The sequence below is a fragment of the Vulpes lagopus genome, chromosome 6, assembly GCF_018345385.1.
Source record: "Vulpes lagopus strain Blue_001 chromosome 6, ASM1834538v1, whole genome shotgun sequence".
NCBI lineage: Eukaryota > Metazoa > Chordata > Mammalia > Carnivora > Canidae > Vulpes > Vulpes lagopus.
Genome location: NC_054829.1, coordinates 115416332 through 115434596, shown reverse-complemented (window position 1 = coordinate 115434596; position 18265 = coordinate 115416332). Strand labels below are relative to the sequence as shown.

Genomic DNA, 18265 nt, shown 5'->3' with positions numbered 1-18265 from the left:
AATGGCACAGGTGTAAAGTTGTATGCTTTTAATGTATCCCATCAGATGGTCACAGTTTGGATTTTTCTCATTACAGGTAATTTCAACCTTGATAATTTGACTAAGGTGGTGCTTGCCAAAATTCTCTAATGTAAAGTTATTCTTTAGTATTTCCTCCAGTAGTCACTAAATATTGGGGAAGGAGATCTCATAAAATTATACAAATATTCCATCCTTCATAAAAATTTTAGCCACGAGTTTTAGCATCCATTGATATTTATTTGAATTGTTACTGTGATGACTGCCAAATATTGGTTTTCTAATACCATAATTTCGTCTATATTTATTAGTAGGCATTCCAGTGTAAACACTTCTGCTGTCCCCATTCATGTTTATTTTAAAATTTGTATAAGTATAAATTAATAAGTTTCTATTTTATTTAATGAGTTGTAATGCATTCTTATCATTATTTATTTAATGCTAAAATTGTCCTACTTGTTTTTTAAAGATTTTTATTTATTTATTTATTTGAGAGAGAGAGAGCTAAGGGAGGAACAGAGGGAGAGAGACAAGCAGACTCCATGCTGAATGCAGAGCTCAGTGCAGGGCTTGATCCCTTGACCTTGAGATCATGACCTGAGACAAAATCAAGAGTAGGACGTTCAACTGACTGAGCCACCTAGGAGCCCCTCAAAACTGTCCCATTTTTAAGCAATCTTTTGAATACTTCCTAATTTCTGGCACAAAAAGGAATTACAGGTTCATCAATTTTACATTCGTATGAACATTACCAAAAAAAAAAAAAAGTGAATATGGACTATTGCAATCTTTAATAAACCAACTTACTAGTATAGGAAGAAATCTATTTGGTGTAAATCTGTTACATAAATGTTAAACAATGACTGCAACTTAAAAAACAACCCCCCCCCAAAAAAAACCCCAAATTTACTAAAAAAGAAACACAATTTTAATTTAAAAATTTTTAAAGAAAATAAACAGAAATGAACTACGATTATTACACATGCGTACACTACACCTCTCCTCTCTCTCTCTCCAACTCTCTTCCTCAAAATTCAAAATGAAAATGTGAGCAACCTCAGAAACTAGTTTCTACCTGAACTGAATGCAGAGTGCCCTCTAGAGGCTTCATTCAATCAGTGCAGTATTTCCAACAGCGGAGGAACCTTCTTAAATTTCTATTGGTTTTCAGACACAGTTCTCATTAAATACTTAGGATCATTCTATACGTAATAATAACTGACTATGAGTTGATTCAGCATATTGGGTACTGCCTGCAAGAAAACTAATGCAAGGGATCAGTTTGAGACCTTTGGTAACACTGTTACGAAATCTCAAATTTCTCACACAATGAATGTTAGTAGCTTATTCCATTATTTCCTCAACATCCGTAGACAGACCAGCGTGGATTCCAGTGAGCCATCTGCCTCACTTGCCAGTCTTCGCTTGGCTCTGCATCTCCTTTGTGCTGTTTGCTACTGCAAACCCACAGACTGCTCATAAACTAAGACCAAGAATGGCAACCATGTCTTGAAACTCCAAAACAGATGTGAAAAAAAAAAATCACATTTAAGCTGATATAGTTTACATAGATATTATTTAATGGCCAATTAAGTAGAAAGGTAAATTATTTTATTATAAAGTTTTTATATGGCTCTTGAGTTTACAGTGTCTAAATTATTTAATACTTCAGATATAGATTTTTAAAAAAATATTTTATTTATTTATTTCCGAGAGAGAGAGAGAGAGAGAGAGAGAGAGAGAGATCAAAAACAGGAGAAAAGTGCAGAGGGAGAAGCAGGGTCCCCGCTAAGCAGGGAGACTGATGTGAGGCTCCCTCCCAGGACCCCGGAATAATGACCTGAGCCAGAGCAGACTTTAACCATCTGAGCCACCCAGGCAGCCTACCTCATATACAGATATTAAAAGCATGTCTTTCTCATCTTCTTTGCTATAATTTAAAAGAATTTTACTGAAATAATTTTACCAATAGCTGTTCTTTTTTTTTTTTTTTTTTAAGATTTTATTTATGTATTCATGAGAGAGAGAGAGAGAGAGAGAGAGCGAGGCAGAGACACAGGCAGAGGGAGAAGCAGGCCCCATGCAGGGAACCTGACACAGGACTCAATCCCAGGTCTCCAGGATCACGCCCTGGGCTGAAGGCGGCACTAAGCCACTGAGCCACCCGAGCTGCCCAAGCTGTTCCTTTAAAATAGAAAGTCCTTTCAAATATGTGTCCCAATGAAATTCAGCTCTAATAATATGGATTTAAGAGAATAGTTTTAAGATGACATTGTTTTATTGTTTGGTGGTCACTCTTACCTAAATACATAGTCAAGAAACATCATTGAGATACAAAGAAGAATATTATAATTATTAGATATGACTCCAAATTTAGTCTTCCAGTCTTCCTAGTCACACATTGGTATTGTGTAGAGATTTGAGAGATACATTTTCAGAAGTTAAAGGAAAATGAGAGTCAATGCAAGACTGGTTACATCAGATGAAAATACCAGGCCTAACTTTTCTCCTTTGCTTTTTTGAGACAGACTCAAGAGTACAATATATCATTTAATGTTCCTGTTGAAATTCTTACTTCCAAGAACATTATAAGGGAGGAAAATTCTTTCTGCTGACCATTTTAGGTCTTGGCTGGGTCTCTGTCACAAAAGACTGCTTGCAAGAGGAAAACATACAAATGTTTCTGTGATATGGGAGCACTTGTGTGGAAAGGACGATCCAAAGAAATGGCAAAGCCTAAATGCTTTTCTACTAGGTGGAACAGAGAGAAGCTGTTTTGGGAAATGTAAAATGTATGGTGAGGCTAAAGGAAAATCAGAATTATTTCAGCAAGATCTGTTTGTGCAGAATTCTCTCAGTCTTCCTGTCCTTGGTAATAAGAATGTTCCTTTCTCCTAGTAGAAGGAGGACATCTTTCAAATGGAGTCTTATCTCCTGTTTTCAGGAAGAGAAAAGATCTGGATGCTTTTCTTACATCTGCTGTTTTTCAAGTGAATTTAACTCAAAAGTAATCCTTATGCTGAAGTGGCATATTTTGGAATGGAATAGTCGCCCACTCTTCAGCATTAACAATAAAATATATACTTTTTCTGTGCATGTATAGCTAGTTTAATTTTATTCTCTTCCTGATGTTTATCAATAAATCAATATGAATAGATTTATACTACAGAACACCTGGTTCCAAAGCACTGACTAGGTGATGCAAATGTTGGAATAAGTGCCAAGTTTTTCTTGACTTAAAAAGGAAGGCTTAACTTGTTCGTAATGATGGTTAGGAACTATGTTTCCTATCACTTCAATCTTTTTTTTAAGATTTTATTTATTTATTCATGAGAGACACAGAGAGAGGCAGAGACATAGGCAGAGGGAGAAGCAGGCTCCCCACAGGGAGCCCGATCCCTGGATCACTGCCCTGAGCCTAGGGGAGAGACGTTCAACTGCTGAGCCACCCAGGCGTCCCTCCTATCATCTCAACCTTTAAGATTATTCATTTTTATAGTCTGATTCTTCAGGAGAATGAAATTTTAAACAAACAGAACACAACCTTGGTGATAGTATCCTATATTAAAACAAAAAGAACAACAAAAATACCAAGGAATTTACCCCCTTATTGATTCACAAAGCTATTAAGCTAGCTTCTTCCTGTATCCCTGTCAAAGGGTACATTTTGGGTTATTTAAAACTCTGCAATAAATGATAGACAGAATAGCAATGTTTGCATAACTTCTTCATCTTTCTCCCTTTCCTCTCCTAGGATCTTTGCTCCCTGGAGTAGAGAAACTCACATTTTGACGTGCTGTGCTCTTCTGGGCTAAGCCTGCTCATGATGAGATCTAAGAGGGTGTCATTTTCCTCTTATATTAAAACTCAGAGAGAGAGTTAGGAGACAATTGTGCTTAATACTTGCCTTCAGATAAGGTTTTATCCTTATTTGTATTTCTTCTCAAGTATTGGTCTGACGGTGAGTTTAATTCCAGGGAACTGGAAGGGACTTCCCAACTCAGAAATACCTCCTGAGCCCTGCCTACTGATACCTGAAACCACACTTTGTAGCAGAAAGGTGTGTCCCTGTCAAGATACTCCTAGCCGTTAAGCTTTTGTCAGCTCCTTTTCTCAGAGGCAGATGTATTGACATGAAAAGGGAAGAAGTAACAGATATCACGGGGGAAAAAAATGCATCTAAAAAAAAGACAGAGAAACAGCCTGCACATGACTTTATAATATAAGCCCCATCTTCAGGACTATCTTTTACCTTTGTTGACTTTAGTCGTAGTTGTTCTCTTATCTAATATTTTAATAATCCTGGCCAGGATCTGGACATAGAAGGATAAGCAAGCTAAACCTGTCCCTGCCTCCAGAGGTTTATAATCTGACGGAGAATACATGCAAGTAAGCACACAATAACAATAAAGCATAATGAGCTTTGTAATCAGAGAAATACAGGTTGCTAAGGAGATACATAGTTGGACTATCTCATGCAATCTAGGATTCAGTTTCTGTCCCATGTTTAAGGTGAGAACCATCGAGTGGCTAACATTAAGCCAAGCAAAGGGCCAATGTATGCATGTGTTAGAATATCTTCTGACACTACATCATCCCATCTTGGTCTGTCATTCTGCCCTTGTGAACGAGAGTGTTGCGGAACAGCTCCAGTGAAGAGGCCAGCTCAGTAGGATAACTGTAGGAGGATGTGGTTTCTGCATAGCTTCACTCACTGGTACCCTTTTGTGGCCTGACCAGCACCTGCAGCTGCTCTGTAGCTCTGCTCCAACCTGGCTCCTCTGCCCGCATGTTCCTCCCAGGTGCAGCCACAGGAGCTTTGGCTTGGGTATGTGACACAACAGTTCAGCAACCTGGCATATTTCAAAAGCAGAGAGGAGAAGGACAAGGACTCAGCCAGGAATGCAAATTGAGGGCTGTAACAGAGTCCATGTGTATAAGAAATAACCCCATCCTCTGGGCTTTCGTATCAGATATTCCAAGACCATTTTTGGACACTTAGTTAAATTATTAAACCACACAGTTTTGGGTAAAACTTTAAAAATATTCACTCTTGCCTCAGGCCAATACAACTTTAAAAATTCTCTGAGCAAAACTTTTCTCTTCTATTACCTTCTTAAGCCACAACTATTAAAGTTCCCAATTACTAAAATAATCAAGACACCATGACTTATTCATCTAAAACACATATACACAAGGTAATTTCTTTATTGAGGTATTTGTTTCTCTCCAAATTGGCCACGAACATAAGTAGAGTACTAATCATAATAACAAAAAGTAAAACCTAAAAAGTTTCTCCTTGATTATAGTCTTTTAGACAACATGTCTCTTTTTTGGGTCACCAAAGATTATAATTCCTGGACTTTGAACATCTGGAAGCATTTCTATTATAGAAGAACCAGCTATCGATTTTTCCTTGTCTTATATTTGCAAATGTGCTTTGTTCTCCAAAATCTTCCCTAAAAGGTCTTGGCTTAGGATGTAAGATCAAAGCATAAAATGTGACCTTGGCAGCAGGCTGGGAGGAAATGTGGACATTTGAAGTGGGCGAGTGTGTGGAGGAAGGAAGAACATTAATTCTTGCCCTGGCTTTGCAATCTGTCATTTAACCCCTCTGAGCCTCATTTTTCTCTGTTCTAATGCAGGAGATGAATTAAATGAATTTGTCTTGTCCATTGAGTAAAATTATGTTCTTCGGGAATTTACACTACTAGCCAATACCAATGATGCATCCATAGCATGTAACCATAAAAACCAAGTCTGATGGGTTGCATGCTCACCATGAATCATTATCAGCAACTAGAAATTTGATAGTTTTAGAGTATAAATATGCAGTGATGTTAACGTCATTGCACAAAAAGTTAAAAACATGACCACCATTTAATATAAAATGAACCTCTGTTCATGGTTTGTTTGTTTTTTTATTTATTTTTTTTATTTAATTTTTTTTTTAATTTTTATTTATTTATTATAGTCACAGAGAGAGAGAGAGGCAGAGACACAGACAGAGGGAGAAGCAGGCTCCATGCACCGGGAGCCCACGTGGGATTCGGTCCCGGGTCTCCAGGATCGCGCCCCGGGCCAAAGGCAGGCGCCAAACCGCTGCGCCACCCAGGGATCCCTCTGTTCATGGTTTTAATTCAACTCATTAATTAATGATATCCAAAAAGTTAAGAAGGCACATTCAAAGAACATTTGAGGACCTGGGTAATTACGGGCAATTTAATAAAGGAATGCCAGAATAAGATGGTTAGATTAAACACTAGTTAATACCCTATAAGGAAGGAAACCATAATCTTTGAGACTATCTTCTCTACTAGAGAGGATTCTACAAATGAAAAATATCTAGGCGCTAATCAAATATTAAAATTTAAATAAATAATTCTTTGATGAGCCTATTATACCATGGCATTCAAAGACATGCTACATCCTTTGTTTTATTGGATAATTTTTTGAAGGCTTCTGTACTGGAGACTCTCAAATATGTAACAGAAGTCTGACAGCTCCAAATATACCTGAAACTCATTCACCTCTCTCCCTATTTGCTCTGATTGCCCACTGGGTGAATCATTATTTCCTGATGGTAACCTAGGGAAAATCAACTCACACGACATACATAATTTAGGGAAATTTTTTTTTTTAAAAAAACTTCATTGTCACATTGAATTAACTTATTATCCTACTGGTAAAATCGAATTCATACGAATACCATTTCTATTTACTTTCTATGCTCGTTTGTTTTTGTAAGTGAAAGGTAGGAATGAGGGATAAAAATGTAGGAGATTTATATTCATGTAATTTTAAAATAAACTATGAATAGAAGTCGAGGCCTAGCAGGGATTTATTAGACTTCACTGAGTTCTGTCGTGCTCACCTCAGAGAACTCTGATTTTAATAATATTGTCTCTGTAATTCTCTGCTCACTTGCAATTTGGTAGGGAGACCAAGTCAAAAAAATGTTTAGTAATAGGGTTTAAGTGAAAGAGGCGTTTATGAATTTCTGTAATTTCTTCATGATTAAAAAAAGCAATTAAAGCGTCCCCTTAGAGAAAGCCATGCTGAGATTTCATTTTACAATGGTCACTCATGACAATAATTTAAGTTGGGTCAGTGATTTTCAGCTTTTGGGGGAAGTCAAGAACTTACTAAAAACTATAGGTCCCTCCTTAGGAAAAGACAGTGAGCATATAACACATATATTATTTTATATTTAATTTTGTTTGGGATGATCCGTGACCTCTGCATCCCATCCATGTAGGGGATGAATTCACAACTTAGGGGCACCTGAGTGGCTCAGTTGGCTAAGCGTTTGCCAAGGACCCTGGGATTGAGCCGACGACGGGCTCCTGCTGTGGGGAGCCTGCTTCTTCCTCTCCTCCCTGCTCTTGCTCTCTCTCACTAGCTCTTTCACTATCTCTGTCTCTGTCTCTCTCACTCTCTCAAATAAATAAATAAAATTAAAAAAAAAAAAAAGAACTCACAACTTAGAAAAATAAGGAACCACACAAAAGGCCATAGGTGAGACACCTGATCCTCATAGCTTTCCTTCTAAGGCTCTCCTAAGATCTGACTTTATAAATCAGCTACATTTCAGTTTGGATACCAGTAGGTTGTTTTCTTTGAAGCTGAAGCAGACATACTTTCCCAGCAAGATGGGAAACCTAAACCCGATTATTTGAGGATAACATAGCACTCATCTAGTCTTGCTGTATTGACAATTCCTAAAATCATGAGCAGCCAAATGGATTTCAGAGTGCATCCTTATTCTGCTTCTTATAAGTCAAAAGACCTTAGAAAGGCTCGTTCTTTCTTTCTTTCTTTCTTTCTTTCTTTCTTTCTTTCTTTCTTTCTTCTTTCTTTCTTCTTTTTTTCTTTCTTTCTTTCTTTTCTTTCTTTTCTTTCTTTCTTTCTTTCTTTCTTTCTTTCTTTCTTTCTTTCTTTTCTTTCTTCTTTCTCTTTCTCTTCTTTTCTTTCAAGATTTCATTTGTTTATTTTAGAGAGAAAAAGAGAGCACGTGAGTAGGGGGAGGCGTACTGGGAGAGGGAGAGGCAGAAAAATCTCAAGTAGAGTCTGCACTGAGTGCAGAGTCAGACACTGGGCTCAGTCTCAAGACCTTGAGATCACGACTCAAGCTGAAACCAAGAGTCAGTCTATGTTGTATGCCTCTCCATTGTCAGATTGTTGAGCTTTATAGAAAAGAAATAAACCCTGGTAAGTACTATTCTCTTTTGTGGAATTAATCTAAGGCTGGTTGAAATTCATGAACTATAATAAATTTCACTAATTAAAAACAATATAAAAATATTTGTCCAGGAAATTCTTATATTAAAGAATAAGAGATTTGCTAAGAATATTGTAAACCCAAATAGGCAACTTGGCTATCTTTTTTACCCAAAGTGTGACTAAACTTTTTGCTTATTTTAGGAACCAAACTGAATTTTTTGGGTGTTTTTTAAATTATTTTTCTTTTTAGCAATATACTAATATACTATATATACTACTTTCCAAAATCATTTATTAGGATGTTTAGTAAGTGGGCCAGACTCTCAGAATAATAACAGTGCTCTCAATTATATAGCATGTCTTGCACTGTGCTAATGCTTGTACATATGTTATCACAAATCCTACCCATAGTGTCACAATGTAATAGTATTTCTCTCTTTTTATAAAGCCACACCAATAAGGTTCATATAAGTTAAGGGACTTACCCTAAGTGCCATCATTAGTTTCAATTCTTAAGGCTTATTTTCTACTTTCCACTGCATCTAATGCTTCATACGTAAGTTCTGAGGCATACTAATTATAGTGACAACAATGCCATAACAATGACAATGAGAAATGAGCTCAAGTCCTCAGGGAGGTATGATCTTTGGAGTTCCACCCCTCCTGTGTTTTTCAGTTCCCTGCTGGGGTCCTGAGCGCTCAAGCCCTGTTCCTGCCACAGTGATCAACACTGACACCCACTGTCTCCATATAAGTGACTAGAAGCTCCTTGCCTCTAGTCACCACCACATGGTTCTCTTCCTCTTTGCTGTCACGTCTCTTCTTCTTTCAGTGGTCAAAGTCACCACAGTGTGGACTTGTTCTGAATCCCACTCTTAAGAGAGGGAACAGGGTCCCTGCTCAGAAGCAAAACTTTTACTCACTTGTCCAAATGAAAAAGGAAAGGGTGGCTATTGACCTTTAAGCATGTTCACCATTAAAGTTGAGACAGTATGAGAATGATCATGGCATATGATTGTTTTTGTGAAAAGTGAATACCCTGCAATAGTGAATACTCACTGAATTCTTGTTGAACATTGAAGAATGCACATAATTCAACTATAAAAGAACAAGGCAGGAGTGCCTGGGTGGCTCAGTCAGTTAAGCGTCTAACTTTTGATCTCAACTCAGGTCTCAATCTCAGGGTTGTAAGCTAAAGTCCCAATGTGGAGCCTACATAAAAAACAAAATCAAAAACAAACAAACAAAAAACAAGGCGACCATGAAAACAATAGTAACTAAACTCATGTGTCCACTTTAAGGCTGCCATTACTGTTTCCTTGCTTTATGATTTATGTCTCAATTTTATCAGTCTTATGAGTTTGAGGTTATTTGCATACACTTTAAATAAGCATCTAATTTAATGGTTAGATTTGAGTTAAATTTCATCATGGAGTCACATTTATTTAATGACAAATATTTATTAAGTTCGTACTATGTGCCAAGGAGCAGAACAGTGAATAAAAACAAAGAGACAGTAAACAAAAGAAATCAAAATAATAGAAAATTCTAAGAAAATAAAACAGAATTAAGGGACACTACTGATGGGTATGAAAAAGCTATTTCAGATGTGTTAGTCAGTAGAGGCTTTCTTTCTTTTTGCCTTTTTAAAGATTTTATTTATTTATTCATGAGAGACACACAGACACAGAGAGAGAGAGAGAGAGAGAGAGAGAGAGGCAGAGACACAGGCAGAGGGAGAAGCAGGCTCCATGCAGGAAGCCCGATGCAAGACTCGATCCCAGGACTCCAGGATCACATCCTGGGCCAAAGGCAGGAGCTAAACTGCTGAGCCACCCAGGGATCCCCAGAGGCTTTCTTGATAAAGTGACATTTGAGGCAGGACAGTGTGGAGCAGGTCATATGGAGGTAATAGCAAACACCAAGGCCCCAGAGTGGGCATCATGCTTAGCATGTTCTGTATACCGTGATGGAGCAAGTGTGCCCAGAAGGAAAAAAAAAAAAAAAACAAGCAGGAGGGAAATAGAAGGTGAGCTCAGAAGCATAGCGAGAGAGCTAGATCATCTTGGGGTTTGGAAGTTGTAATGGGTCATACCAAAGTGGTGATCCTGTCTGGGGTTTGAAATAGCTCAGTAACATGTTTGCCACAGACAGATGTTGTACCAGAAATTATTGTGAGCCTGTGGCAGGCAAGTCTGTTTCAGAAAAAGTGGTCTATTCCAATCACAGGGCTAATTAAAAACCTAGTTAATCTGAAGGAGTTGAGGCAATTTTCAAAGGAATTTTGCAAGTCTTCTCAGAGGATTGTGGGAAGCCATAACAGACTCAATGTCATGCATATGCAACAGTTTGGGCCATGAAGAATTTTACAGTACACCGTATAGCTTGTAACACACAGTGACATCATATGGGGGGGGGGCGGAGCATGAGGTACAGACATTTTGCAGCCTGAAATAATGAATAAATATAAATATGAAGGTCAAGGTATATTATTTAGGGATTTTATATCACAAATAACAGGAACCAAGCAAAGCTAGATCATATTAAAAAAAAAAAAAAAAGATTGAGGTAGTTCATTATAAAGACATGGAGTGGCTCCCAGAATATAAGAGTAGGAAGGCAGGATGCCTTAGAAAGGAATTATTCAGGAATGGAAACTTGTCAAGACTCTCTTCATCTCACAGCCCTGCATTTTCCTACCCATATGCTTCATTCTTAACTCTGCACATAGAAGAGAATCTCTTGGCTGGAATCAGTTGTTTTCTCATGATCCAATCAGTTATATCCAAAGAAGTGAAGTCAAGAAATGACAACAAGCATAGCTTGTTTCAGACCCTGCTCCTGAAAGTCACTCTCAAAAAAGGTAGTGGGTTGGGCAAGCAAGCCATGCAACCTCTGCCACATTGGTCTACAATTAGATTATCCATCTATATGTTTATTTTATGTGCAGACGACTTGGGAAAGTACTCCTAAAAGATCTCCTACCCTAATCCAAGGAGTTATTTTTAAGGGATGAAAAATGATAAGGCAGGCAAAAATATATGTAAAGAAAAGTCACGCAATGTATGCATTTTTCTTATGAATTATGTTTTTAGTGAGAAAATTTCTCTATCATGTCACTATGATGCAACAGGACAGAAAAATGGACTTAAGTCAGAAAATCTGATTTAAATCTTGGCATTATTAACTAATGGTTGTGGGGATGTGAGTAATTCATTCTCATTTTCAGATAAATGATGCAGTTGGACTAGATTCTTCTTAAGGTAGATACTCTTTGACTCTAACATTGTATTTCCATTTGGTAGCAAATAATTGCTTAAGCATTTGTTCTCAGGTTAATTACAAACATACAGCAAAAATGGCTAAGAGACAAATTCTACGTCATCGTTTATAATAGCCAAGACATGGAAACTACCTAACTGTCCATCAGTGATGAACAGACAAAGAAGTCGTGGCATATATATAATATATATATATTAGAATATAATTCAGCCATAAAAAAGGAAATGCATCCACTTGTGACAACATGGATGGACCTTAAAACATTATTGCTAAGTGAAATAAGTCAAACAGAGAAAAACACTGTATGTACTGTCTTACTTATATATGCAATCTAACAACAAAACAAAAAAAAACACAAAACGAGAAAACCCCCACCAAACTCTCCGAAAAAGAGATCAGATTTGTGGTTACCTCAGGGGGGAGGGGAGCACCAATTGGAGGAAGGTGGTCGAAAGATACAAACCTTCAGTTATGAGATAAATAAGTACTAGAGATATGATGTACAGCAAGACGACTAGAGCCAACACTGCTGTAGGGTATATGGGAAAGTTAAGAGTGATCCTAAGAGTTCTCATCACAAGGAGAAACGTTTCTTTTTCTTTTTATTGCATCTATATGAGAAGATGGATGTTAGTTGACCCTATTGTGGTAATCGTTGCACAACATATGTAAATCAAACCTTCATGCCGTATGCCCTAAACGTATACAGTAATATATGCCAATCATTTCTCAATAGAACTGGAGGGGCAAAAAACAAAACACACACACACACACACACACACACACACCCATAGACGCTATACATTTGTGTTTGCTCTTGACCTTGCTAATGTTTGACTTTGCATAAATTAGTATTTTAGTTAATTTCCTAAACCCAAGTTTGCTTATCTGTAAAATGCAGGTATGGGTGATTACTTTAATAGATTGTTGTGCCACTGAATAAGAAATTGCAAGTCACCCGAGTTCACCATGAGTGCTCAATTCTGGTCATTGTTATCAGGCTGTGAAAATGCTTAAATTTGTCTTAAACTATATCACTTTGTAAAAATGTGCAAGGAGGTGAAAATTAAACTCCAGTATTCCTTAAAGTGCTCTAATGGCATGGACTAATGAATACAAAATGAGATTAGAGATCCGAAGATTCTAGAGAGGTACTCTATAGGGATAACACGTCCATGCCATTGAAAACTCATTGTGCCCTTAAACAATTTTTAATTGGCTTTGTAAAATGTGCCTTTCCCATTTCCCCCTGGGCAGATGTGAGAGCATGGAGTTGGATAATAAAATCCGAGATCTGATCGAGAGGAATGCTTCTCCCAATCATAAAGGGGCCACCCCAGGAGCCACAGCAGGTCAAAGAAATTCATGTTCTCTAAAGGTAAGAAACCACCCTTCTTTCTACATTTTCTCAAAACACCCTTCAACAGTGTGTTCACCCAGAAGAATTTATGGGGACAGTCCCTAAATCATTTACAGTAATGTACTTCCTTGATGACTGAGAGGATAAAGTCAACCACTATAAAACCTCTCTTACACAGTCACTTCCTGTTACTGAGGAAACCCTTCAGCAGAAACACTTTCCCATTCAAAGTGTGATACCAGGCAGGCAAGTGTTGCTATAGGGAAGTGAGGACACACTCATGCTGTGAAAAAGAATGTTAAATAGAGCAACATCTCTTTTGTGGGGGAGGGAATCATCCAATTTGTGTAAACTGTCTTACCTTGCGGTATAAAATCAGTACAATTCATTGTTATTTACTTATTCATTCATTCATTCATTCATTCATTCATTCATTTATTAAGATTTTATTTATTTGAGTGAGAGAGCACAAGCAGGAGGAATGGCAGAGGGAGAGGGAGAAGGAGGGAGGGAGTCCAATGTGGGGCTTGATCCCAGGACCCTGGTATCGTGACCTGAACTTGACTGAGCTGCCCAGGGACCCCACATTGTCCATTTTTTAAAGAAAAAACAGGCTTTCCAGATAAAAGGAGCTATCTGACTTTGAGTTTTTGTTTCGGGATATTTGTCTATGGTGCTTCATGGAAGCAAATAAAATACAAAGATAAGGTTAAGCTAGGAATTTTGTGGATGACTTTCTTGAAACGCATCATAAATAACAACATGAATTCAAGCTCTGTAGCCCCCCTGATTACAAACCATCTCTAATGATCTTTTCCAAAAAATCTAAATATAAATAATTTTGAGAGTATGGCTGACAATTTAAAAAATGTACATAACTTCTACTTCATTTCTTATTTCTAAAGTAATTCATGTTCATTGTGGAAAAGTTATACTAAGCAGAGACAACTATAAAAACCCTGTAGAGACAGATTTCCTGTGGAGTTAATGAAGCTTGAATCCCATAAACAAATATTCACTTATGTACCTATGTTGCATTCATACACTTATATCTTTTTCTCTTAATGGAGGCCCTGGAATTGAATAAGGTATAAACTTCAAACCCCACTCAACATAGATCTCTCTCTGAAATCTCCTCTTGGCCCACCAGTCCCAGAGAGCATCTCTAGGCATTTGAGGTTTCTCTGTGTCTCTCTTTTTGTCACACACACACACCCACCAGCACATACTCATTTTGTTGAACCTACCTTTTTTCACTTTAAAAATATGTTGCAGATATCCTTATGCCTCTTTTAATAAGAGGCATTTAATAATACATTTAATAAACACAGAATTGTGTGTGTTCGATATCTACATATGTTTTCCTGTTTAGAAACTCACTTCTTCCTGAAAAAATAGTATCTATTTTTTTAAAAGATTTCTTTATTTATTTTAGAGAGAGAAAGAGAGAGAGAGAGCACAAGTGGGGGGAAGGGCAGAAGGAGAATCCTCAAGGGGACACTCCGCTGAAGTGAGGTTCAATCTCACAAGCCTGAGATCACGACTTGAGCCTAAATCAAAAGTCAGACACTTAACCAACTGAGTCACCAAGATGCCACAAGTAGTATCTATTTTTAAGGTGAGAATGTCTGTGGATGATTAGAGCCACGGAGGGCTTATTTCTCCACTTCTCATCTCATCCCCTCCTCCCAACCCTCATATACACACCTCTAACTCCCAGTTAAGTCCTTCCTCTTTCATGGAACTGTATGCTTTTCTCAAGTGGCCTTCTTGTCTACCTAACAATGGGACTTTGAATCCCCTCCAGTACTCTGATCCTCATATGTTCTGATCTTAGCCCCCAAGACCCATTTGCTCATGACTGACTTCTTCCCAACTCTGTTCATTTTGTCTTCTGGATTCCTCCTTAGATGATAAAAACGTCTTCTACATCCCCATTGTCATCCTCTTGGTAATTAATTTCCTCTATTTGGGGGACTTAACCAAAACTTGATCTGTCTTTAAGATACTGCATTTCCCTGATGAAATTTGCTCATTTTCCTACACACCACACATCTAGGTAAAGGATTGCACATTTCCTTGTGAAGTGTGAGATAAAAAACATCTAAAAAAAGTGACATGAGATCCCATGTTTAAGGAAGTTGGAGAAGATATGGCATGGGCAGTGGGAGACAGAAGAAAGGAATGAAATTCCAATGAGTTCTTAAGACCTGTGAGAACAGCATTGAGCTTGACCACCACCTCTTGATGATAAGACCAATCCCTACATGGTATTTGGGCAGCTATGTCTTCAATATCGTCATCGCCACTTGCCAGCTTAAAATGTGTTCAGCACTCCTCCACTTTTAAACATATGTGAGATCCCACATTATTTTATGGTTAATGTTCTAACTTATTCTTGCACATCACAGCCAAGTTTATTGGTCAGGGCATCCAAAGCTTTTTGCCTGCTTATCACATCACTAATAAGCTCTACCTTGATAAATCCAACAGTCATTTTGCAGCTGATTTTTCACTTGTCCTCTCATATGAATTTGATGCTATTTACTAACCTTTTAAAAATGTCTCCATCAACAGCTATAAAATCAATCTTTCATCCTTCATCCTCCCCCTGCCTCATACACACTTTTTTTTCTCTGATCTTTCCTATTCACCTTCACTGGCTTCATTTACGTAACATGCCTGTGTCTTATCAGTGTAACCCAGGCATCTACTGTATTCCTTGTCTTATTTAACTACAAAATATATGCCAATAGCTCTAACTTTCACTGTAAGTTCCTGTAACGTGGAGTTCTTTTCTACATGCACATCAATTTAACTCAGTAGTTTCTTTTCCTTTTCTTGTATATTTTTTTTTATTGGAGTTCGATTTGCCAACATACAGTATAATACCTAGTGCTCAGTAGTTTCAAAAGTGAATTCAACATCTTTCCTGCTAAAACTGCTTTTTTCTTCCCTTCTACATTTCCTACATTAGTTAATGGATCATTATTCACCCAGTGATCCAAATTTGGGTATAATCCTTGATTTCTCCAGGGCTGTCAAGCTGCTTAAGTCCAGGAGGCATTCATAGAACAATGCCAACCTTCAGGTTCTTGCCTCTTCTACCTTCATAAAATCTTTGGACTTCATTTCTTTCCCTTCATTCTTACTATCGTGCTGTGGTTTAGACTTATTATCTCTTCCCTAGACTATTGCTGGGAGGTGCCTAACTGGTTGCCCATCTTAAGTTTTCCTCCACACCAACTCATATTTACCAATATGGATCTTGTTTGATGTACAAGTGCTTAGAACTTAAGCATAGACTCCCTTACTTACATCATAAAGTCCAAATGCCTTGGCTTGATATTTAAAATCCTCCAGAGAAGGACAAACAGTGTATGTTTTCATTCATTTGGTGAATATAAATAATAGTGAAAGGGAATATAAGGGAAGGGAGAAGAAATGTGTGGGAAATATCAGGAAGGGAGACAGAGCGTAAAGACTCCTAACTCTGGGAAACGAACTAGGGGTGGTGGAAGGGGAGGAGGGCGGGGGGTGGGGGTGAATGGGTGACGGGCACTGAGGGGGACACTTGACGGGATGAGCACTGGGTGTTTTTCTGTATGTTGGTAAATTGAACACCAATAAAAATTAATTTATTAAAAAAAATAAAAATAAAAATAAAATCCTCCAGAGTCTAGTCTCTGCCTCTCTGCCTACATTTAAAATAAAACAGTAGGAAGAGAATCTAATATTTATTGATCAACTAACATAACAAGTATGGAGGTATTTTACATTATGTTTGATATCTGTAACAACACTTACATATGACTGTCTTTATCCTCATTTTCCAAATGAAGGAACTAAGGTTATAAAAATTTTAAAATGTTACCTAATTCACAAAGTTGTAAAGTTCTAGTCTTAAAATAGGAAGCCAAGCTTGTGCATATTTTTCTTACAGTGTCATGCTGCCTTCTGCATCTCCTGCCACTTTCTAAAATGCACTTTGTGCTCTAGCCACCCCATAATCTCTTAGCAGACCATGTAGTTTCATATGCTATGAATTTTCACATGCTGTTTATTTATTTTTTAATAATAAATGTATTTTTTATTGGTGTTCAATTTGCCAACATACAGAATAACATCCAGTGCTCCTACATGCTGTTTATTTTTTGTGGAAACCTTCACCTCCTATTTGATGAACTGTCTGTTATGCCAATTCAAACCTTTCATGATACTTTTCATCTCCCTCTCTAGTCCCACAGAATAGCTCAAGCCCCTTCTGCTCTGTCCTAAACCTTTACCTTCTTAACAGTTCATTCATAGGCTTTATCATGTTGGTTTTATAATCCTTTATGTATAGATATGTCATCACCACCAGTCATGGACTTCTTACGGATGGGATATAAAATGTCACATAAAGGTATGAAGTGTCACAATATAGGGATTTTTTAGAAGGCACCTATATTAAACAACATGTTTGATCTATGGTAAAGCTAGATTTACAATCAGATTATCTCTAGTATCCCTCCACAAGTAATTCCCAAAGTTTGTGGGGGAATCTTGAATGTATACTCATAAACCCAGAGTCTCATCTGTTGTGTGGAAAGCACCATTTGTTTTTGTTCATTAGGGTCACCTAAAACTATTGATTGTTAATGATTGTCAGATGGTTACCTATCGCTGCAGCTTCCAGATGTCAGTTGTATCACCCTTGGCAATGCCGTTGTGGTACTACTCACTGTGTTGTGTATGTCTAATATGGGATGTGTCCCCCAGGGCCCCAAATTCACATAAACACTACTGCTGTCTCTACTTGAGTGGAGAAACGTTTTCTTTCCCAATTTTAGCTATACTCGTTTCCAATGCTACCTTACACATCCAGTGTTTCACAGAGATATATGTAATAGTCTTTGATTCCCACTTTTGGGGTTTTAGCTACCATCTACTGAGTGACCATTTTGGACTAGCACTTTGAAAAGCATTTCTATACATTAGCCCATTTAATCTTTACCCTTGTGTAGATGGGAAAACTGAGGTTCAGTGAGTCTAAAGGACTTTCTCATGGTCTTAAAATTGGACCTAAACCCAGTTCTGACTTGAGTTGCACCTTCTCCTCTTGATTCCCTCTCCCTCACATAAGAGTCATTTGGCAACTGAGACATAGCTCAAGTTGGTATCAAGAGTGATGTTATTGTCAGGGCAACCCCTCCTCTCTGGGCTGAAAGCATCATCCTTGTATGGAGCTACTGTTATAAAGCAAAGCTGGGGGTTCTACCTGCCTCTGCCCTGAGGGCTCAGGAAAGTCATTTTTCCTTTGGAAAACCAAGATGTTGTCCAGACAAGAATCCCCCTTTTTCCTGCCCCAGTTTCTAGGTATTCAGAAAGAGCTGCACTCCC

At 37.8% G+C, this 18265-nt stretch overlaps 1 protein-coding gene across 1 annotated transcript in view; it reads left to right on the top strand.

Moving 5' to 3' along the window:
* Window positions 1-12784: 12784 nt before the first annotated feature.
* TNIP3 (TNFAIP3 interacting protein 3) overlaps window positions 12785-18265 on the top strand; it is a 51293-nt gene continuing 45812 nt past the window's right edge. The window contains exon 1 of the mRNA XM_041760130.1: window positions 12785-12901. Coding sequence (XP_041616064.1) covers window positions 12791-12901 — 111 coding nt within the window. The 5' untranslated portion in view covers window positions 12785-12790. The remainder of the gene's footprint in view (window positions 12902-18265) is intronic.